This window comes from Anabrus simplex, chromosome 12, assembly GCF_040414725.1.
Source record: "Anabrus simplex isolate iqAnaSimp1 chromosome 12, ASM4041472v1, whole genome shotgun sequence".
Lineage (NCBI taxonomy): Eukaryota > Metazoa > Arthropoda > Insecta > Orthoptera > Tettigoniidae > Anabrus > Anabrus simplex.
In genome coordinates this window covers 63,628,431-63,652,532 of record NC_090276.1, presented here as the reverse complement: position 1 = coordinate 63,652,532, position 24,102 = coordinate 63,628,431, and the positions used below count along the sequence as shown (strand labels likewise).

The window sequence follows — 24,102 nt, the reverse complement described above, 5'->3', positions numbered from 1 at the left end:
GCTAGTGGTCATCTGAAATTAGCAGCCGTTGATGGATATATTCCATGGATAATTAAACCGCGAATTCCAGTAGCAAGATAAACTCAACCAACCAGTCGCGTGCACAGGCAGAACAAACCAGTATTGATATACATGCATTGAGATCTGGTGATGATATTGTAGTTACTCTTGGGTTACGATATATCGATATCGCTTGAATATACCGATATATTATGTGCAATAAATATCGAAAATAAGTTTTCAATATATCGAAATATCGATATATCGGTATTTTTTAAAAACTGCCATTCCTAGTCAATAGAGATTTGGTTTAAATGCTTGATGCTGTTGATTGTCAATATCCCGGCTATGGTTCTCTCTCCTTGGTCAAGAAGGCAGTGAACATGCATGTAGGCAGTGGTTGAGTGCACGGTTGAGTGGATCGAGGTTGTTCAGTCCGGTTCAGTCGATCCCGTCCCGATCGAGAGGCAGTGATGTTTGTGATAACGAGTTTGTTTTTGTTGATAATGTTCATTGTTCTATTTTGATCAATTTTCCTGTACATTTGATATGAAGCTGTTGTTATTAACGCTTTATTATGTCTCTAAAAGTAGAAGTTGAGATAGAACGCCGGGATCGCTGAATGGGTTATACCTAAAAAAAAAAAAAAAGTGAAATGAACAGTGGAGTGACTCATGTTTTCGTAGCAGACGCAGCTGTGTCATAAATTCCTATCGTGTAAAAAGTGCGCATTCCACACAATGGATACCAGTGTTCCTGTTCCAAGACCTCGACCGAGTCCTCTGCCTAGACTTACTGCACTGGATGGCAATATGAAGAAGCCTATTCCCAAACCACGTCGCAGAATGTTGAAAGATCTGGATTCTGACAGTGCGTGCGCGGACGATGTGACAGGTGTCGGTGAAGATGGGAAAAGTGATGCTGAGGACACGGAAGGTGTACAGGGGAAAGCAGCTTCGAGCAGGGTAAAAAAGGAGCCTACGTTTACATCGGAAAATGTAAATAAAGGAAGATTTGCTTTCGATGGAACTCGAACTGTCAGTGCAAGGTTAGAAAAATCAGTGAAAAATATAGCAAGAAGACTCACTGTTCGGCCTCCTTCGCCAAACAGGGAAGATGTATTTACCTCATCAAAACTTGCAAGAAGCCAGTCTCTTCCATCTGAAGATATTTTCCAGTCAATTTCTTTCAATTCACCTCTTGTAAGTGAAAGTGAATCGCGTGAAACTTTAGTGGAAAGGTTAGAAGTTGCTGAAGAAGAGAAAGAAGAAGAAGAAGAAGTAGAAATATATAGCAGTGCTCCACCACCAGTTTACCCTCCTCCTCCTTTACCGGATGAATCTGTATATGATGAAGTTCAGTCAGTAATATCTAACCATTCTAGCCATTATAGTGATTCAATCCGTTCGATGAGTGTATTGAAACCAAAGAGTGAATCGGTGTATGACGATGTTACAATAGTAGATAGAAGAGGAGGTAGGCCCAGACCAAGAATTATATCCCAAATGTATAGCTCTGACATGAAGTCTGATGCAGCTGATTCTCTAATTCGTTCGGAGTCGTGGACGTACCAAGAAATTGGACCTTCTGACAGTGGAGATGTGATTGATACTAGTTCAGATTATTATGTGTATAGTAAAGATTCATCTTCATATGTTAGTGGTCGGACTCAAAGTTGTAGCAGTGTTCTTAGTGAACTGGATGCTCTGGGATATACAAGCGGTGAAGATATGTTTGATGATGAACAGAGTAGTAGTTCTCCTGCCAGATCAAGCACTTCACAGTCTGTTAGTATATATAATGAACTGTTTGACAACGGCGAACCAAAACCTGTTCGAAACATTTCCCCTGTAGCTATAAGGCAGAGTGAAGGTCGTAAACTACCTTCAAAATCAGTGATATTAGAATTTGACCCTTTGTTTGATAACACATTGCAGGAGTCTGGACTGCATAGCAAAAGTGAAAACCTTTTGTTATGTTTAACTAACAATAAGGAAGTAAAACCTGTTAAATGTTCTCCTTATGGAAAAATTAGCAAACCAGTAAAACAGCCCACAGTCGATGAACTTAGTGAAAAGGAAGACCTGTATGGCCCTCCTCCAATTCCACCCCGGAGGATTGATTCCATTGCCCTCTCAGCAGTAGAAGAACAGCTTGTATCTCCTCATGTTGAGTGTACAAAGGACCTTGTTATACCTCCACGAAAAGTAGTTCATATTTACAATGCAGATATTGTGGAGTATCATCCAAGTCAGGATGAGATGGATGATTTCATTCCGGAGTCGTCATCCAGTAGGACCGCGTCAAGTGATGGTAGCCAGGAGGATAGCCCTTCAAAGCGTCGGAATTTGGTCCGGTGGACTAGTATGAAACGAGCAATGAAGTTTGTTGCTGATTCCACAAGACCTATGAGATCGCCGAGTATGATTCGTCGGAATGGAAGGTACGATTATAAGTAGCAAATTTTAGCAGAATTCATATTTGTTAGCCATAGTCAGACTATCTTATTGGTATAAATTATTCTGATAGAAATTCGGTAAGACTTACGTTAATTTTATAGCATGATAAGGATGTAATATGTTGGAAATCTTAAGTGAAATACCTTGTAGAGGAGAGATGTGTTCACTGTGACAGTTAAGAACCTACCCGCCGTCCTCCAGAAGTAATTTTACTTTTATAACCTAATACAATTTATCACGCGCTATAGTCCATCGCCTAACTACGTACCAGCATTTTTATTGAGTGAGACACAATGGGATATGACGTCACTTCCAGCAATGAATTCTGTTACCTACCCGCGCACAAGAAATACACAACTGCAGAATAAATACACAAGTGAATGCAATCTGTAAAGAAAGAACTCTGTTCAACTCACCTTAATGTAGTGGAGGGTACAGCACGCTTGCAGCTTTAAAAAACTCGTGCACCCTCACCTCAGCAGGAAAGTTTGTCCTAAACAGGAACTCTGCCAAGTAGCCGACCAATGGCCTAACCAATCCAAACCAATGGCTTTGTCATTAACATACCCTAACCAATCCAGACCAATGGAGGTGTCACGTGGAATACTAGAGGCCTAGGGCCGCTTCGCAGCTTCTAACCTGGGGGTTTATGCCCCCAGACCCCCTTTGCTTGATCCAGACCAACGGCTTTGTCACTAACCTACCCTAACCAATCCAGACCAATGGAGATGTTACACGGGATACTAGAGGCTTAGGGCCGCTTCGCGGCTTTGAACCTGGGGGCTTATTCCCCCAGATCCCCTTTGCTTGATCCAGACGAATAGTCTAACCAACTCCAGAACAATGGCTTTGTCACTAACCTACCCTAACCAATCCAGACCAGTGGAGGTGTCACGCGGGACACTAGAGGCCTAAGGCAGCTTCACGGGTTCTAACCTGGGGGCTTATGCCCCCAGACCCCCTTTGCTTCATCCAGACCAATGGCTTTGCCACGAGATTCGTAAATTCAAAAGTAGTGCCGCTGCACTAGGACTAGTTCTTTATATGAACAGATGGCAGCTCTGTCCACCACACAATCAAGCCCTTGATTTATTAGTTTCATTTCCGTATTGATAGTTGGCTATATATAGATAAGAAAAGGTTCCACCTTATCAATACAATTTTTTTTTTATTGATAAGGTGGAACCTTTTCTTATCTATATATACAATCAAGCCCTTCGCGAGACACGAGCAAGAGAGAAACAAATGACAGTGCAATCGCACCTAGATGCGTGTGCTGGAAAATGTAAGTTGTTCTGAATTTTTGCTGGAAATTATTTCAAAATGTTGGCTTAAGTAGTTGTCGTGGTACCAACATTGATGTTGCGCCATCTTACCTGTCACTCTACTGTTCTTCCCCTGGCGTGTAGATGGACAGTGATTGTATATTGCTGACAATATAACAAATGTACGATGCACTAACTGTGGTGTGAACAGACATTACTGTTACTCATGTCCGGCTCCATGGCTAAATGGTTAGCGTGCTGGCCTTTGGCCACAGGGATCCTGGGTTCGATTCCTGGCTGGGACTGGAATTTTAACCATGATTGGTTAATTTTGCTGGCACGGGGGCTGGGTGTTTGTGCTGTCTTCATCATCATTTCATCCTCAAGATGCGCAGGTCGCCTATGGGCGTCAAATCAAAAGACCTGAACCTGGCGAGCATACCATGCCCTTGGATACTCTCAGCACTAAACGCCATACGCCATTTCATTTACTGTTAGTCATAATACCTCCAGATGTGTCCTTTTTAGCTTTTTTTTTTTTTTTTTTTTTACCAATTTGCTTTACGTCACACCGACACAGATAGGTCTTCTGGTGACAGTTGGATAGGAAAGGGCTTGGAGTGAGAAGGATGTGGCCAAGGCCTTCATTAAGGTACATTTGCATGGAATGGAAATGGGGAAATCGCAGAGCATCTTTAGGGCTGCCGATTGTGGGGTTTGAACCCACTATCTCCCGAATCCAAGCTCACAACTGCGCGACCCTAACCGCACGGCCAGCTCGCTCGGTTTCAAGTGTTCTGTTATTCAGGGAACTTGCATCATTTGATGTGTTTGTATCGATTTTGGTTTATTGAAATCTTTACTTTTTTCCCCCCCTTCATTTTCAAAATTCCTTTGTTGAATAAAATATTGTAAGTTGATTTCTTTTTTTTCCATTTAGTTGGTTAAGAGAGGAAGGCTGCCAATTTTTACTTACTCTTAAAACAACAATCACCACCACACAACACATCACATCACCCTACACTACCAACCACCATAGAAACATATCTCTCCGAATAGAATTGATGCCAGGAAGAGCTATTTTGCTTTACGTCGCACCGACACAGAAAGGTCTTATGGCAACGATGGGATAGGAAAGGCCTAGGAATGGGAAGGAAGCGGCCATGGCCTTAATTAAGGTACAGCCCCAGCATTTGTCTGATGTGAAAATGGGAAACCATGGAAAAGCATCTTCAGGGCTGCCGACAGTGGGATTCGAACCCACTATCTTCCGGATGCAAGCTCATAGCTGTGCGCTCCTAACTGCACAGCCAACTCGCCCGGTGCCAGGAAGAGCATTCACCTATAAAACGGGGCCAAATTCACAAGTGCTGTATAGTTTTGAACGTACAGCCCCATCAAAAGTGAAGAAAAGTATTGGAAGACCAGAGAAGTGATTAATATAGTGCATAGAATTTGATTTGCATCTATTCATTGAGAATGATGGAGTACTTGATTTGTGTGGTGATTTTTTTTTTTTTCCCTCATGAGTTTTGCAAATCTCAAGGGTTTGGGACTACTGTGTGAGAATTTCCTTGCTCGTGTTAATGTCTGTGTGTTTGTGTCCTGCATGTCATCATCACTTGATTCTTTACCAAACCAGTGAGGCTGCCAGGAATGACAAAGAGTATTGCATTAAAAAAAAAAGAATCACTTTCAAACAAAATACCTTTTTTTTGATAATGAATACAAAGAAGAATAAATTGAAAGTAAGGAGATCTTCTGGCAGCACTGAAGGTGAAATCAGGGATAAAGTGAAGTTTGTGTGTTCATTCAGAAAACTAAGCATAAGGAGTATGGATATGGTGTCTTAAGATGGGTATGGATTCCTTTAGATTGCGCATTCCTCAGTTGACAATTGTTTCATTAGTAATTACTAAACGCTTCAAGTTAGTGGAGTAGGCTATACAGTTGAGTCTAGTGTATCCACTGTGAGTGACAGAATCTCTTTCTGAAGTACTTTTAATTAGTTACAGATTTACAAATACAGATTTTGTATTTTGTTTGAACATTTTGATGTGTTCTATGTCTAGTGTTTTGAAGTTACGGCCAGTTTGTGCAATGTACTGTAGTATTTGGGAATCTAGGAACTGAGTAAGTTGGCTATACAGTGTTTTCAAATACCAGGTGAGGTACTATCCGCACACTTTATCTTGGTGCATTTACATCCTAGTGCTGAATCGGTCGACCTCGGCGATCTTCGAGATTCATACTGGCAACCTTTGAAACACAAACTATGAATCGCTTAAGCATCGTTGTGCGACATCTGGCGTAAACTTTACGTACTGGTACTGTTGTTGTTTACACATCAAAGTCAAAGTATAGAATTCATGCTAGGAACAAGATTCGCATCGAGAAATATGTTTTATAATGTTATATAATGTGTATGTGACATAGTTGTTGGCTTAAGATGACAACGGTTTAGAAATTTCATATCGATCGATCATATTCTCGATTCAATTCAGATTTCATTTTCATTCAGTTGGCAGCACCAGGCAGCACTATCGATACCGGGACAGCTCCCTCCTTACTCCTCACCCCGTACACAAATGCATCAAGATAAAGTATGCGGACAGTATACATGTTTGTTTACTAAATGTTGTTTTTGTGTTGAATTACTTTTAGAGAAAGCCATGACAGATTATTTTAAATCTAGGAGCCAGGTAATTTTTCTAGTACTCACATCTTTAACATACTGGCGCCTAGCCTTCTGAAAAAGGTGAGTAGGCAAGGGTGTATTCTGCCTGAAGGCAGGTCCGAACCTCCGCAGAGGTGTGCCTGAGCTGTAGTTTACGTAAGGTAGGGTGGCCAGTTCCTTTCCGCTCCTCCATTCCCTTACCCCCCACCAACAGCGCGTGGCAACCTATCCAAATCCTGACCACGCCCAATGTTGCTTAACTTCAGAGATCTCACAGGATCCGGTGTTTCAACACGGCTACGGCCATTGGCTTCTGAAAAAAAAAAAATCTTAGTAATAGCAATAAGCCCTAGGTATTGTGATTTTACAGTCTTATAGACTACAGCAGATTATCATAAAATGTAAAGATAGCAGGACGCTGAACTAAATGAGACATGCCACTGTGAATACAGATTTATGAAACTAGCAAATTGTTGCGTCCTTATATTTTGATGTTGTTTAAGAAACTTGTAAGTTGGAAAATGTAATTAGCAAAGTGAATATTGTCGTCAACAACATCAAATTGTACAATTTCTTTGTATATATTAGTCTACATGTTAAAGGATTAATAACTTCAGGCTTAAACATTATCTGTCTACCTATCTGAAAAAATATATGAGGAAAAACCCATACTTTACAAGACATTCATGTTGCGTAGGAGTTTCGCATGCTGTCAACGTTCTATTTCACTTTACGATAACAGTAAATGTTCAGAGAGTTATTTTTTAACGTAGTGCTGCACAATATCTCGCATGGTATGTACTTTTACGAAACCGTACGTGTCTTTACATTGTTTAATTTCTTCGATATATTGTGTTTTAATTTTGCTTTAGGCTGACGATGACCTACTACTAGGTCGAAACTAGTCCCTAATCATTTATGTAATTTAAACTATTTACATTTTGTATTGAAAAGGTGGACCCAAATAATACATTAATTTACTCTATTGTAACAGTAAAGTAATCAGTTAAATAGTAAAAGAGATTCTATTTTGATAGTAATGGAGCATAGCAGGATATTATTAGTGTAATTTACATGTGAAGTATATTTAAGTTATTTCTATGTTGGTAATACTTTCTTCACAAGAAGCTTTCTCAACACCCAAACGTTCGTACTTGACATTAATTTTTCTTCTCTTGCTTATATAATGGTTGATTATTATTTAAAATGGAATAACATTAATATCAAAGCAGAAATTGCCCCGCCGTTACCTAACCTCATTCTCTTGTTCAACTGAGTTCGATAAATCGTATGGAGTGTGGTTGTGTATTATTACATGTGCTTTGCAATAGTTCAGTGACAGTAAACTGGGAATTAAATATATAAACAGGGAGATTGTACTTAGTTCAAAAAACAGGGCGCCAAAGGAAGAATTTTAGGCGACATGGCGACCTGGCTTCCGGAATTTGTGCACTGTTTTAGAGTATTTAAATTTGTTCTGAATGCGGTCTTGCATCATCATCTGAATTTTTGGATGAGTTTTGCTTGTGTACATTGAAATATTAGTGTGATATGTCTCTTTGTTCCTGTTTTCTAGGTCTATTGGGCTTTCTGTTCTTTATTTTGTGTAGAAGGCTGTGATTGAGTGAATGGTAAAATAATCAGACAGTATCTATTATAGAAAATGTATTACATTTTTATTCATAATTAGGTCTGATCCAAGAGATCAACAACCTGGTAGTGGTACTTCACCTGTTGCTGGAGAAAGGGATGTAATTGTAGAGCGGCCGATCATTTCGGATCAGACCTTGCTCTCTCGTAGTGGTATAGTGTACAAGATGGCAATCAACAAGGAGCGGACCCAGGATCACGTTCGACGTTGGTGTGTGTTGGCCGAGGGAAAGATCACCTTCTATGCAGATCAAACCGGAGCTGTCATACGAGAAACCATCAGCCTCTCTTCTATTCTCAGTGTTCATGTTGTTCTGGATCAGAAGCTTAGGTGAGATTTTATATTTTTGTCCTTTTATTACTCATAGTTCTTCCTATAGGAATTCTGTTTAGATTCAGTAAGTCCTGGAAAGGAGCAACAAGGACTTGTCTCTTGTTTGTTTCCATTACTTATATTAGATCTCTCTGTGGATCACTGGTAAGAGTATTGGCCTCCAGATTTCAAGATTGCAGGTTCAAACTGGCAGAGAGAGTTGGATTTTTGAAAGGTGGGAAAAAATTCTTTTGTCACTTCATGTTCTACAATGTTGGCATGGAAAAGATCTGGTGACATTTGGTGCTTGCCCGACAAGATTAATTAAAACTCAGCCATAGACTGGCCAGGAAGTGTTCCTGTTTCTCTGCCACGTGGCAAATTAAATAGACTGCTGAAATTGACATGCAGGCAGCCTAAATGGCGTCAGATTAAAACAGCTGTGCATAGTAACTGTGCTGTTGGGACTCTTTTTCTCCTAAATGTTTTTCCTATGTTCCTAGCCTTTACCATGTGTATTAATCTCTACTTTCTCTCTTCTGCTTTCCTTTATTTGTTCAGCTTTCTTCTTATCCTACATATCCTACATGAAAGCTGAAGATCTGCTAAATGAGTGTCAAAACTTATCATCTTGATAAAGCTGGGAAGCAGAAAAATAATAATTACAATATACGAAGGGAGTTCAGTTTATAATGCAACACATTTTTTTCTAAAAGCAGGTTGGTTTTATTGAGGTTTCAAATACACCATGTTATTCCCCAATCCTTTTGCTACAGTACTCTGTTTTTCAACATGATCTCCGTTCAGTATTACGGCCTTACGCTACCGTAATGTGCGGGCCTGTATGCCTGCATGGTACCACTCGACTGGTTGATGTCGGAGCCAGCACAGTGCTGCATCGATAACTTCCCCTTCATCCATGTAGTGCTTCTCGCGGAGCGCATCCTTCATTGGGTCAATGAGATGGAAGTCAAAAGGCGTGAGATCCGAGCTGTAGGGTGGATGAAGAAGAACAGTCCAGATCAGACAGGTTTGGTCGACCTTGTTATGATGATGAAACACGCCTCGCCCAACGACTCACCGTGCTTTTGTCCAGTGCCTATGAATATCTGTGGTGCCCTGGTTTTCTGCCAAAAGAGACTCAATAACTGCTGTCTGTTTGGTATGCACCTCCATTACAGATGTCATTTTGAAGACTAGTTATAGCGCTGTCACCTATCGGAAATGAATGAAACTCAATGAGATGTAGTGGGAATATTCAGAGATGTCCTAAACAAAATTCCAATTTTTTAGAACTGAAATTGGCCGAGAAATAAAATGTGTTGCATTATACATTGAACGTACCTCATAGTAATAAGTTACACTTGGGTCCTACTTGTTTGATCGCTGCTGGGTTATTCTTCAGGAGATAATAAATTTAACATGATCAAATTTATACTACTTTGATGATAATCAGTATTATTACTAGCTTAAATTGTAAATTATGTCTTTTATAGTGGTATCAATAGCTCAGTGACCTGCTTGCTTGTTTCTTACCAAGGTGGTGGAGTTTGAATCCTGATTATTGTATGTGATAATTTATTCAGAAATGGCTTTTGTGTGTGTAAAAATATGGAGCATGTGGCAAGGTTAACAGCGACATAAAATCTATGGTAATAATAATCATCTTATGGTCTCAGCTACTTTGTGCAGGCATTTCGATTTGACACACTTTAGACCACCTGCATGCCAGTTTCGACTTTCCTTTTACTCTTGCAAGCTGTCCACTTCATGGCCGTATCGATGAGTTTAATCAACAAATTAATCTAAAAAGCCACCTAATCGATACTTTATTTCTTTTGCCTTTGGCAAACTTAAAAATACATTAACAAACACAGTACATGTTTTGACCACTTAGTGGTCATCTTCAGCTGTATATAAAAAATCTTAGATGATAACATTTAAAAGCAAGCACATTGGATCTTAAAACTATATCCCATGGGAATCCAAAAACTATTGTTCTAGATGCTTTAAATGAAATGGAAGATGGAGGGGGGGTTGGGGGTAAGGAGATTTATGTGAATGATACTTAAATTACAGTATCGTTTACAATTGTGTTTAAAAACTTAAATGATGAAAAACATATTTAAAATATTTAAAAGCGTCTATGGTAAAATTCTTTTTGATAACATTAGGTGGCGTGAATAAAAAGTTCGTGTCTGTAATAATCTTCAGGCATTTGTGAGAAAATAATAACTTAATTAAAATTCGCGTCTGTGGTGCTGTTAAGCACTTTGTTTTTAATAAACATACTTTAAAATATTCTAAATTGTCTATGGTAAGGCACTTATTCAAAAACACTTGTGCTTGAATGAAAGTTTATGTCATATGCACCAGTCTTCAGGTATTTATTTTGTATAACAGAAGCCACCACAGGGTTTTAGCAACACAATTTCTTTTATCACATTCCGAAGAGCAATTCTCGGAAGTTAAACAGTCAACACGGCCTTTTAACCACAAGAATATCACTCAAGGAAGTTATTAAATATAAACAATAAATACCTGAAGACTGGTGCATATGACATAAACTTTCATTCAAGCACAAGTGTTTTTGAATAAGTGCCTTACCATAGACACTTTAGAATATTTTAAAGTATGTTTATTAAAAACAAAGTGCTTAACAGCACCACAGATGCGAATTTTAATTCAAGTTATTATTTTCTCACAAATGCCTGAAGATTATTACAAACACGAACTTTTTATTCACGCCACCTAATGTTATCAAAAAGAATTTTACCATAGACGCTTTTAAATATTTTAAATATGTTTTTCATCATTTAAGTTTTTAAACACAATTGTAAACGATACTGTAATTTAAGTATCATTCACATAAATCTCCTTACCCCCCCCCCCCCCCCATCTTCCATTTCATTTAAAGCATCTAGAACAATAGTTTTTGGATTCCCATGGGATATAGTTTTAAGATCCAATGTGCTTGCTTTTAAATGTTATCATCTAAGATTTTTTATATACAGCTGAAGATGACCACTAAGTGGTTGAAACATGTACTGTGTTTGTTAATGTATTTTTAAGTTTGCCAAAGGCAAAAGAAATAAAGTATCGATTAGGTGGCTTTTTAGATTAATTTGTTGATTTCCTTTTACTCTACCAAATGGCAGCGGTGACCTATTACTCAGTTTTAACACTGCAAATGTGTTACCCGAAATCTATACATGCTGACATCGTACAATGTTAGCAGTAGTAAGAATGAAATTGACAATTTGTTTTGTGATATCTGGTAATTGGTTATTCTTGTTTGAATAGTGCTGATGGAGACTGTTTCGAAATCAACACAGCGTGCAAAAGTCGCTATGTTTATGGCACTGCTGGTACTTCTGAAAGGAGAGTGTGGATGCAGAAAATCTTAGAAAGTATGACTAACGCATTTCCGCTGCGTATTGTCTCAGAATACACTCGTGCTGGATGGTGCTTCCTAAAGGTGAGGACAACAATGTTAACAATAGCAGAATCTCCATAGATTCTTGTTATTGATTTCACAGTACTTACTTCTTCAGTGTATCCCATCTTTATCTCATCGCTTCAGCTTTTTGAAGCCTTTGTTCTTAAGCTATATAGATTTTTCCTGTTGTTATACAGTAATGGTCTATGCAAGCAGCCTTCAAGGAAAAATGTGAACAAAAATTAAAATATGAAAAGGAACATGAAGAAATTTAAATACACTGCCTTCTGAAAAATGTGTAACACTTGATATTTTAAAAATAATCTCATTTTAAAGTAGCAAACTTTATTCCTTATTCTCTTACTAGATAACTATTTTAGAATCCATGACTGACTGTGGCTGGTGTCTGGTTTTGTACGTCTGTAGGGGGCTAGGAGCTGCCAGGAGCCTTCATGTTCGCAGCAGATTTGTAGGAAAGTTGCAAACCTGAAGGTTATTTTGTGAATGATTTCGTGTTTTTCAGGGACAGGGGGTTAGAGGAGTGGCTTGTTTTTCTATTGAGAAAGGTTTGTTAAACTCCCCGACATGGGTACCAACATACTTTTCCTACATTTCCCAACTTGCAAAACCAGGATATGCCGGGCTGAGTGGCTCAGACGGTTGAGGCACTGGCCTTCTGACCCCAACTTGGCAGGTTCGATCCTGGCTCAGTCCGGTGGTATTTGAAGGTGCTCAAATACGTCAGCCTTGTGTCGGTAGATTTACTGGCACGTAAAAGAACTCCTGAGGGACTAAATTCTGGCACCTCGGCGTCTCCAAAAACCGTAAAAAGTAGTTAGTGGGACGTAAAGCAAATAGCATTATTGTTATTATTATTATTAAACCAGGATAAATCCTCCCCCTTTGTATTCTATAATCCGACCTCTCTCTTGTTCAAAGAACTTTATTTATTCTCATTCTAACCCTCCTTAACTGTTTATCTTCTGACAGGAACTTGGACATTTTTTCTTCTTATGCTTCCTTTAATTCTTTCCCGTGGGTTGTGTAGTAAACTGTATTTGAGTCGCACATTGTCTCCCGCGGATTACGTAGTAAAGCGTACTCGGTTTTCAAACCGACTTCCTCTGCCATCTGTGTGCTAAACATGTAACTTTTTGGAACCAGTGAATTTGCTATGCTTCCTAGAAACAACTGGCATACACGGAATCCTTAAAGTGTTCTTTTATACGTTTTCTTAGATAGAACAGACAGCTGACTGAATGTAAACACATTGCAGCAACATGGCTGCTCATAACCAGTTGAGTGCAGAGGATATTTGTTACAAATGAGATTAATATGTTGATGAATGCAATGGTAGTGAGTTTGAAGTTGTAGGTATGATAATAAAAATGGTGTGGGAAGCAGTCGGGACAGGATATGAATCTTAAGGAAATCGAAATACGGCACAGGGCAGGAAATGTTCATTAAGATACGTCTCCTGTTAAAATATTAGGCCTATTTGTGCGAAACATAATTATCAGTTTTAATTCTCCAGTTAATTCTGTTTCGGACTATGGGTCTGTACGTAATTACATACCATAATATTCGAACTAATGTCAGTTTATCTTCCAATCCCATTCAGTGAAAAATTGTTTATAATTTGTATGTCTGAGAGGAAGTATGATTTACTATCTAAATATCTTCATCCGACGGATCCCGAAAATGGAAGTAAATTGGGGGATTTAGGGTGAATTCCTGCGTTCTCTGCATTACCAAGGAAATAAGAACCCCATAAGGTCGAGCAATTCAGACTGACTTTAAGAACAAGCAATTTAACATTATGCACCATATTGGATGCTGCTTGATGTATCATTCTGAACAGGGGGAGGGGTTTCTGCATGTAATTAGGTGATATCATTGTATCATTTTAGAATGACTATAGTGTATTTTCCATTGTTACAAAATTTGAAAGCGACATCTTAAGTGGTTTTTACAGAATAAATTATTTAGTGAAGGTACACCACAACTATACCTGACAAGCAAATTATTACTCTAGGTTTCGCCAGACAGTGAGTCAAAGATAGTCCATGGGATAGGGTTAATCAAATCTTCCTAACTTAACATTGTTCCTTTTCTTCATATTCCTTCTTTCCTCTTCTCATTGCTGTCCCCTCTATTGAACATAATGTAATATTTATTTATTTATTTATAAGTGTTAGATATGCGTCATATCAGTATTTATCTTACTGTGGCTAGCTATAAGTTCTCTTTGTTTTACTTTCAATCTTTAATTTTCCTCGTTCTTTTCATTTGTCATTTTTTAATTGTTAATTGTTGTTTCCCTACAGTTATCTTGTTAGTTTATAATTTTCTTCTGCTACTTTTGTTATTAGTTGCTTTTTCTTTGTGCCTCTGTCATTTATATTTTTTAAGTTTGCATTTTTCTACTCTATTGTAAGTACCTTTTCACTGCGGAAATGTGTAATTTGGTATCTCGCTGTTTTGGTTTCCCAAATAAATAAATAAATAAATAAATAACGAATGAATGAATGAATAAATAAATGCTCAGAACTAGAGGAACACTGGGAAAGTTTCTATTTCAAGTAGGTTTTCCCGTTGAATATACATTGTACTCCTCCACATTTCCAAACCACCAGTTGCCACTGGTGTATGTGTGATGGTAAATTACAAAACATTTAAATAATGTTTAGATTTTAAACTCTTATAAATCGAAAATGTAATTCTGATTTTAGGAAGGTATCAGTGGTATGTGGTCTGCAGCTTGGATCCTGATTCACATGAGATTGCTCTACTACAGTATTGAGAAAACGGGCATCCAGGAAATTGATTTACGGAAAGCAAGATGCGTAGGTGAGAATTATTTTTCGGTACATATATTTTAAGCATTGTGTTCCTTTAACCACTAAAGCTGGTTCGACATACCATAAACGTATAAATAACACTAGTATCACACGTAAAACCACAAACGTCCGATGCAGACGGTAGTTAGAATGCCTATTACGCATGTAACATTGCTGCGTCCCGCGATCTTTTTTCACCTTATGAATTGAGAAGTTTGTACTTTCATGCCATCTCTGTTTCATTATTAGAACTAATACGAAGTTGATCTATATCTGTTGCTTTTGACTCATATCAGTCAGGGATGGAACATGAAACGCCCTATTGAGTTTCAAGGTAGTTGCTTTAGAAGGTATCCTGCCATCTAGAGAATGTTTTGTGAACTACAATTCTTGCTACTTATGAAGGGGAAGCACCGAAAGCAAATACCTCTCAGATAGTTTTTTGCTTCGCAGGTTAGAGGGCATTCAGTTCTTCTCAGGCCTTCTCATTCTCTTATGGGTGCAGAGATTATTGGTTTGATAGATGACAGTAGTGGAACTGATATATCGGGAAGCGATATTTTCGGTAGTGATATGAACAGTGACTATGCATGGCATGAGGTTACTGGAGAAGTGACAGACAGCACAGATGAAGAAGAAGAAATAGCTTCAGCTGTGATAACATAGATTGCTGTTTTGTGGTTGCAGCGAGAGGTCCCGTTCATGGGTATGCCGGGTACAAGGAAGCATTTCGCGTCTGTTTTAGATGCTTTCTTGCTAATTTTCAACGACAGAGTGATTGACTTAATTGTTCGAGAAACAAATAGGTATACGGCAGAATGTACATGTGGCGCCCCCTTGAAATCAAGGAAGTGAGAGCCAGTGATTGAGGAGGAAATTTATGTGTTCTTGGGGCTTGTAATGTTGATGGAGATAATGCAGAAACCCACCCTGAAGAGCTATTTCACCATGGATAAATTTATAGAAACCCCTATATTCCCTCAAACAATGGCAAGGGACAGGTTTGAACTCATCTTGTGATATGTACATTTTGTTGACAATTCTACACGGGATACATATACCGGTTCTAAAAAGCTTTACAAAATTCAGCCTTTCCTGGAAATTATACACAAAAATTTTCAGACAGCCTACATCCGCTTCAAAAAGATTTTTGTGGACGAGTCGCTTACACTCTGGGAAGGCAGACTTGGAATACAAATTTATATTCCCCTAAAGGCTGCAAAATTCAGAGTAAAAAATTTTGAGCTCTGCGAATCCTCTTCAGGGTATCTGTGGTCATTTATTTTTTACAGTGGGCTGACACAGATATCTCACCTTTAGTTGAGGTACCTGTTGATTTGAAGAGCTCAAAAATTGTGGTCACTCTTTGTGAGGCACTAATGCAAAAGGGCTACATGCTGTGGATGGACAGTTATTATAATTCTCCATCACTTTCTATTCTTATTAAAGAAAAGGGCATAAATGTTGCTGGCACCCTCAGACTATAGAAAGAATGTTCCGGATTCAGTCAGACGTTAAAAAACTAAGGAAGGGCAAAACCATTGCTGCGGAAAGCAACAGATTAATGGTGATGAAGTGGAAAGATAAGAGGGATGTCTCTTTCATTTCAACATTTCATAGCATTGAAATGATCTGCAAAACAGTTAAGAGAAAGGAAATTGAGAAACCTAAATGCATTTCTGAATACAATTCTGTAAGAGAGGAGTAGACAAGAAGTACCAAATGACAAGCCATATTCCATGGAAAGGAAGAGGTGGCAAAAGTGATATATAAAACTGTTTTAAGTGCTTCTTTAATGTTTCAATACACAATTCGTGCATCTTGTTTATGAAGAAACAGTTCACTGACAGACTGGGTGTGGCAAAATCAATCATACTTGCTCATAGGCCACAAATAACATCCTGTAATTCTGCATGCCTCTCAGTAAACCCCCCACCAGCAGGGCTAGTGGAAAGGCATTTTATTGAGAAAATTCCGCCAACTGGATTAAAAGCTAAGACCCAAAGGAAATGTTCTGTATATAAGGCACAAAAGAACAAACGGAAAAATACAGTATACTGGTGTCCGGACTGTGAAGTTGGGCTATGTCTTGAGTTTTGTTTCAAGAAATTTCACACAAAAGTAATCCTGTAAATGCGAAAGGAACGCCCTTTAAGTATATACCAAGTACATATGTAGACTGAGTATTATCATGTAAATATCTTGCTTTCTAGCTGCCTCTGTGGATCAGTGGTAGAGTGTCGGCCTCTGGATCCCAAGATAGCGGGTTCAAACACGGCAGAGGAAGTCGGATTTTTGAAGGGCAGAAAAAAGTCCATTCGACACTCCATGTCGTATGATGTCGGCATGTAAAAGATCTCTGCTGATACATTTGATTTTACCCGACAAAGTTCATTAAAATCTCAGTCATAGCTCCCAAGGGAGTTTCAGTTTACTCGGTCTGCCATCTTGTATGTAGGCCTAGAGTAAAACAGAACGTCGAAACTGATGATTAGACAGCCAGATGGCGTCAAATTGAAATGTCTGCACACGGTAGCTGGGGCGATAGGATTATTATTATTATTATTATTATCATCATCATCATCATCATCATCATCATCATCATCTTGATTTTGCTTTCTATGTAAATATATCTGAAACAAGTACCAAAAGTGGAACTTATCCCAATTATATATTTTTGTGAATATTGCATATGATTATGGACATCCCTGAACAGCGGTCGTCACATATATTGCTGAAAAACATTGGACATGATCTTGGTAAGTAGTCTTAAAATTTTCATTACGTTATGTATCGTAGATTTAACTTTATGAATTCTTTAACTTGATGGTGTCTAAACCTCTGCTGAGCTTCAATGTAAATACCGCCTGAGAAGTGAGTGGCTCTGGATTAAGTTGCTGGCTGGAGGGGTTAACATTTTCACTGCCATATTTTGATGACTGGGCGAGCCCTTTCGGCCAGGTTTTTTAAAGAAAGAAGTACTTCTACAGCTAAACTTTTTCCGTTACTTTTACTGGAATATTGTACAAAATTGTTGATTCCAGAACTGATGTCATCAAAATCGTGAACAGATGGGGAAAAAAAAAATCAGATAATGAAGAAAATGGACATGCCTACTTTATAATGTGTAATTTCTTCATTCTGTTTATTAGCAGGTGACAATTACTCATCAGATCCATTGCTACTGCGTTGTCTTGATAACTTTCTTGCAGTTCAGAATCGGCCATTATTTATTCTCCGTCTTCCTCTTCAGAATCCCTAGTTATGAAGAAATGGTCTATTGCTTTATCAATTCATCAACATCAGACAGTTGAGGCTCTGGCCTTCTGACCCCAACTTGGCAGGCTCGATCTTGGCTCAGTCCGGTGGTATTTGAAGGCGTTTAAATACGTCAGCCTCATGTTCGTACATTTACTGGTATGTAAAATAATTTGTGCAGGACAAAATTCCGGCACCTCAGCGTTTCCGAAAACTGTAAAAGTAGTTAGTGGGACGTAAAGCCAATAACATTATTATTAATTCATTGACGATAGATGAATGTGTACTTTGAGATGCCAAGATGTTTACACGGTAGTGGGAAAGATATACTTCAGCAACATAATGTAACTTTAAAAACTTTTCAGTCTGTTGAACACTAATTATCACACCTATAACACTGTAACAATCCTGTAAAAGACACACTGTTAAATAATGACTTCTGAAACAACTAGTACAACACAATCATGTCTCAAAGAACACCACAACAGGATGTAAATGGATGAGAGAAGTAAGAGAGGATCTGAAGGAAATAGGCCTTACGACAGAAGACATCACAAATAAGATAAAATTGAACACAAAAGTCAAGAATACAAACCTCCACCTTACCCTTACACGAAACAAACCAACAACACACATATTTTCAACCGAGGAAAGGGCACGAAGATCGGAGCGTCTGAAGAAGCACTGGGAGGACCGCAAAGCCCAAACAATCCCTTCAAAGAGACCTGACTGATTAAAGCGATCCTATGCAGTCATAAAAGAAGAAGAAAGAATGACATGTTTCGTTCTTGAAAGAACTTAATTACGTTCTATCAAATCACATTTTAAAATTTTATTTTATTAAAAATATGTTTTTAATTGATCCAAATTGTAGAAACATTTATACTGCTTGGCTGAGTGGCTCAGGCGGTTGAGGCTCTGGCCTTCTGACCCCTGTTTGGCAGGTTCGATCCTGGCTTAGTCTGATGGTATTTGAATGGGCTGAAATACGTCAGCCTCATGTCGGTAGATTTACAGGCACCCGAAAGAACTCCTGCGGGACTAAATTCCGGCAGCTCGGCGTCTCCAAAAACTATAAAAGTAGTTAATTGGACATGAAGCCAGTAACATTATTTAAACATTTATGTTTAAATTCTGTTTATACCCATCAATATTTGAAAATTAGAACTTATCATAATGAAGTACTCCAGTAGTAAGTCCTGTCTCCTCGCTAGTCCAACAGAGAGTGATATATGTATGTATAATGGTATAATAATGTGAAGATTCCTTGCAATTTGCCAGTATCAGTCGGCATTAAAACAAAAGATATTATGTCTAATAATGGTTGATGAGGTTTTGTTTCATCTAGTTCATCTTATTCTCATCATTGATTATACTGTTTTAATTTTTTTTTTTGCAGTGCTCCAGGATGCAGACAAAGATGTGCAGTTCTTAAAAGTATCTGAAAAGGGACCTATCATCTTGTTAGATTGCCAAGGGCAAGCCTTATATCTACGAATGGATACAAATCGTGAGACGGCTTCTTGGCAAAAAGAAATACGAGCTGCTGCTGTTGATAATGGGCCGAATTTAGCTCAACAGCAGCTGACCAAAGATGACATCCCTTGCATAGTTGACAAGTGCATAAAATTTGTGTATGCTCATGGTAAGTTTTATGCCTTTCGTGCTACTACTGCCCTTTCTGATGTTGAAAATATTTGTGTTGTGAGTTTCTTTCTTGTTAATGTGAAGCAGATGTTTGTATCACAGATTGTTTAATTTGATTTTATCTTGTCCTCTGTGTCTTCTGGTGTGAGGCCAATTTCCTTCAGATCCTCTCTTATTTTTCTGATCCATCTGGGTCGCGTTGTGAGTCAAGATTATATTCTACTGGTTGTTTCAGAAGTCTAGAATCCTGCATTCTCGTTATGTGTTCAAGTGTATACATACATGATACAATAAGCAAACAAGATATGGTTTCTTGTTATTTTTCTTATTCTGAATGTTTGAAAGGTTGATATGTAGGTTAACCTTAGGAAATGGCTTCTAGCATCTCCTGCCATGCATTGCCGGTGCCCATAGGCAATATTATGTATGCGTGTTATGATTCATTGGATTCTGCATAATTTTTGCTGCTCCACAGGGTTATACGTTAAACTTGAAGATCATAACAATGATTTGGTTAATCTTTCAGGTAGCATGTCTGAAGGGATATACCGAAAGAATGGAACAAACTCGAGTGTCACTCGGCTGTTGGAACTTTTCCGTCTTGATGCTTTTGCCGTTCAATTGTCTCGACAAGAATATTCGGAATACGATGTGTCTAGTGTGCTGAAGAGGTTTTTCAGAGATCTTCCTGAGCCATTGCTTACAACTGAGCTTCATGGTCCATTCTGTGACATTGCTGGTATGTTCACTTTTAATCTGAAGCTAATTGTCTTTACTCATGAAAATTCTATTAAAATATCTTTTATGTATGAAGTGGTGATAAATTTGTTAGCTAATGCAGAAACATTGCTGGTGTCATGCGCATTTTATAAATTCTTGCTCATAGTTTGAATGGTATTCCTTTCTGACAAAATAATTCTTTACTACTCAGGTTGCATTATTTTATATAGCTAATCTGAGTGAGATGGTTTTGTATTCTAAAACAAAATAATTTACACTCAAGTGCTGCAAAATCTAATGTGCGGGTGACCTATGTCATCCATCTTAATTCCTTTGTTTTACCTTGTGTCATTTTATCCATTGATTTATTTATTATTATTTATTTATTTAGTCTGATCCAGGACACCCTAGATTTGCCATAAGACACAGAATAATACACAATAACAATTTTGAGGGAAGATAAAAAGATTAATGTTTAAAAAAAAGATAGGTTACAATTAACCATGTTAAATGGCATGAACTCCATATAAATGGTGACGAAGAATCGAAACGGAGTACTTGATGAGTGAGACGACTATCTCATCTTGTAGGCTTCTCGCTAGTTTATATTATAACGTTATTAATATGGAGAAGTACTATTTTATTATTTTTCCCAGCTTATTATTATGAGCTAAAAAGAGAGTTTTAAAAAATATTTTAGACGTAATTTCCAAGAAATTTGCAATTATAGCTCCCCATTCATTAGACTAGCATTCAGCTTATCAGACGTGAGTGGTCTGTCTTTGTTATTGCTCTCTGCCAATGACCACCAGCCGTCGACCATAAACAGTGCATAGTTAGTTTTATGAGACATAATCAGCTTAAAAATGTTCGACGACAACATTTTCTTGAAACGTACTTATTTATTAAACAATGCTTAGTCTTAAAAGTCTATAAGGCTATTTAAGGTGTAGAGTAAAAGAGAACAGTGCCTCCAAATACGATTGTCGTAGCACTAATATACAAGGAGTCCATCAGAATTCGATCTAAAATGAAAGAATGAATTAGATGTTGGCAAAAATGATGAAATTAAAATTTGGTATTCAACAAGTAATGTAAGAAACATTTAAAAGCGTTTTACTCAACATTTAAAGATAGGCTGCTGCTGCTGCTGCTGCTGCTGCTGCTGCTGCTGCTGCTGCTGCTGCTGCTGCTGCTGCTGCTACTACTACTACTACTACTACTACTACTACTACTGACAAAAGTGAAAATGACAATGATCTTAGTGTTAATCGGCGAGATACAAGTCAACCTGATGACGAACCTAACCTCAGTTTTCAGTTTCAAAAACTCGAATCATTTGCTCATTTTGAAAAAAAGACATTTAAAACATTAAAAGACAATGTAGTTTAGTGATTCCCACAGTGACACTAAAATTTGTGTGAATTTATGCCAAATAGGCCTACTAATACAAATTTGCAAATTTAATTATAGAAACTGGAAATTAATATTTCATTAATTTGTTTTGAACATAAAGACATACTGTAAGTGACAAGGAAGTAAATCACAGGACATATACATTGATATATCATGAATCATTAAAACAATTTCATCTGTATAATTTCAAAACGGAGACAAATACAACATTTTCAGTAAGACTTTACATTTTGCCTTAATTTGGTTTGGCAGGTTTAGCAGTACTACAGCATTTTAGCTTGGCAGGGAGAAGGTTAACATAATGGAGGGAATATAAGTTTTACTTTCTGTCTGTTATATATTTTATGCATATTGATATATGCATTTGGAATGATTTGAGTATATATTTTATGCATATTGATGTATGCACTTGGAATGATTTGTCACAAAATGCTCTCACGGTGGTTTTTACCTGTTAAATAGCTGGGAAGTGTGGCAAGGATCGTGTAGCTGTTTATCGACGTACTCTGGAGCGGCTGCCTCCGATCAATTACCTCACTGCCCGCAAATTGATTGGTCATCTCCACTTCATCCATGAGCAGCAGGAGAAGAATCGGATGCCTGTAGAAAATTTGGCAGCCATCTGGGGGCCCACTCTTATGCATATCGAGATGACCGCGGTTAGTTCCTTTTACTTTCATTGCTGTTTAATCTGTAGAATTAAATAATGTTGAGGATGCATTTCTGTTAATTTAAACGCTATAAGGTCAAATATAGGCAAACATAACAAGCTTGACTACCTTAACACACTAGAAATTCTATCGTACAGTTGGGGACCCGCAACATACACAACTTGATTAATTATAGAAGGTATTACTAGGCAAAACTTCATGATTTTATACATCACTTGTTTGTGCTTTTTATTACTATTAATTATTTAGCAAAAAAAAGTGACTACCAGTAATTCAGTTTCCCCTGTGTGTGGGGACAATAATATACAGTACATCCATGGTATCTCCTGGCTATCGTAAGATATGATAAAGAGAAGAAAGCCCGAGACACTCTTAGAAGCGTAGGTTGGCGACTTGGGTCCCCCAGCTGAGTTTGGTTTGGCTTCCATTTACTTTACATTCCCGAATACCACCCACATACAGTTTGCAAAAATATTGCTTCCGAAAATCTGTTTTGGGTCATATTCAAGCCTTTCATACCGTAGTCTCGTAATGCATTGTCCCGAATGTGTGTTAAAGTGTCAACAGTGGTTTCATGTCACACCACTTGGTAATGGCTGAAATCTTGTTCCATCCACTTACTTACGTGTTACTGGAACAATGCGGTGTGTCAGCTAATTCTTTGCAAAAAATCAGAAAAGATACAAGGAAAAAAAACTTAAAAATTTGTATGAAATGACAATGGGTCTGTTAAAAACTTATAATTTTGCAGATGATTTCCCTACTGCAGCTTGCTCATTTGTTATTTTCTAATTCCAGTATCATGTGAATGTGCATGTTCAGTTTCATTCTTAAAAATTGTGATAATAGGCTTCTCTCAAATCATTGATACTTTGTCACCATATGAATTTTTCATCTAAACAGTGTTATGTGGCTGAAGATGTTAATAATATACAAAACATGTACCACTTTTAATCAATAAGCTGCCTTAAGCAATTAATGTATCGACAAGGTGGAAAATAAAAATACTTAGTTGTGAATCTGTTAAAGTGCGATACGGACCATGAAGTTGATTTTATGTAATGGTTCCAGTAATGCGGAAGTAAGTGGATGGTACAAGATTTCAGCTGTAAGCAAGTGGTGTGACATGAAACCTTTCTGAAATTTAACCAGACGTAGAAATATAAAAGCTAACTTCTGAAATAAGCGATGCATACTGTCGTATCACATTTTTATTTAATTTCAGTTTCTAGTATTAAAATTAACAGATTGTTTACTTCAGCCTTTATTTCTAACAACTTAACAACTCCACTAATTAGAACACAAGTCGACCCTAACGAAGTAAAGAGTCCTGTGTAGAACAATTAACTTCACGGCTACTTCAGCTTTCCTATGTATGTTTCTTTATGTTTTCCTTGGAATGAAATAGAACAAACATTCGAAAGGAATTCCTGTATTTCTGCAGAAAGATTTTAAGAGAAAGAGTGACATAGCTCTGTGTAAAGAAAGTGTTCTGGAACGTGTAAAGTGTCTGCTTAAGACAAGTGGACAACACTAATGGTGATGTCCGCTCTCCGTAATTCGAGGTGTCCGTTTAAATGAGGCTTATTTAACATGTGTCTTACGGCAAATAAAATCGGTTCCGTGGAAAAATGTCCGTATAGGGAGGTGTCCGCTGAATAAAGGTGCCCGTCAGGGCAGGTTTTTGACTGTATTTAAAACCGGTTGTATTGTATGTAATATGGAATGAAACTAATCAACAGAGATT

General features: G+C 37.9%; 1 protein-coding gene across 1 annotated transcript in view; it reads left to right on the top strand.

Moving 5' to 3' along the window:
- The first annotated feature begins 740 nt into the window (after window positions 1-740).
- RhoGAP15B (RhoGAP_ARAP and RA_ARAPs domain-containing protein RhoGAP15B) overlaps window positions 741-24,102 on the top strand; it is a 53,159-nt gene continuing 29,797 nt past the window's right edge. The window contains exons 1-7 of the mRNA XM_067156186.2: window positions 741-2,443; window positions 8,092-8,382; window positions 11,668-11,842; window positions 14,536-14,653; window positions 19,301-19,546; window positions 20,075-20,287; window positions 22,147-22,343. Of these exons, the coding sequence (XP_067012287.2) occupies window positions 741-2,443; window positions 8,092-8,382; window positions 11,668-11,842; window positions 14,536-14,653; window positions 19,301-19,546; window positions 20,075-20,287; window positions 22,147-22,343 (2,943 nt within the window). The remainder of the gene's footprint in view (window positions 2,444-8,091; window positions 8,383-11,667; window positions 11,843-14,535; window positions 14,654-19,300; window positions 19,547-20,074; window positions 20,288-22,146; window positions 22,344-24,102) is intronic.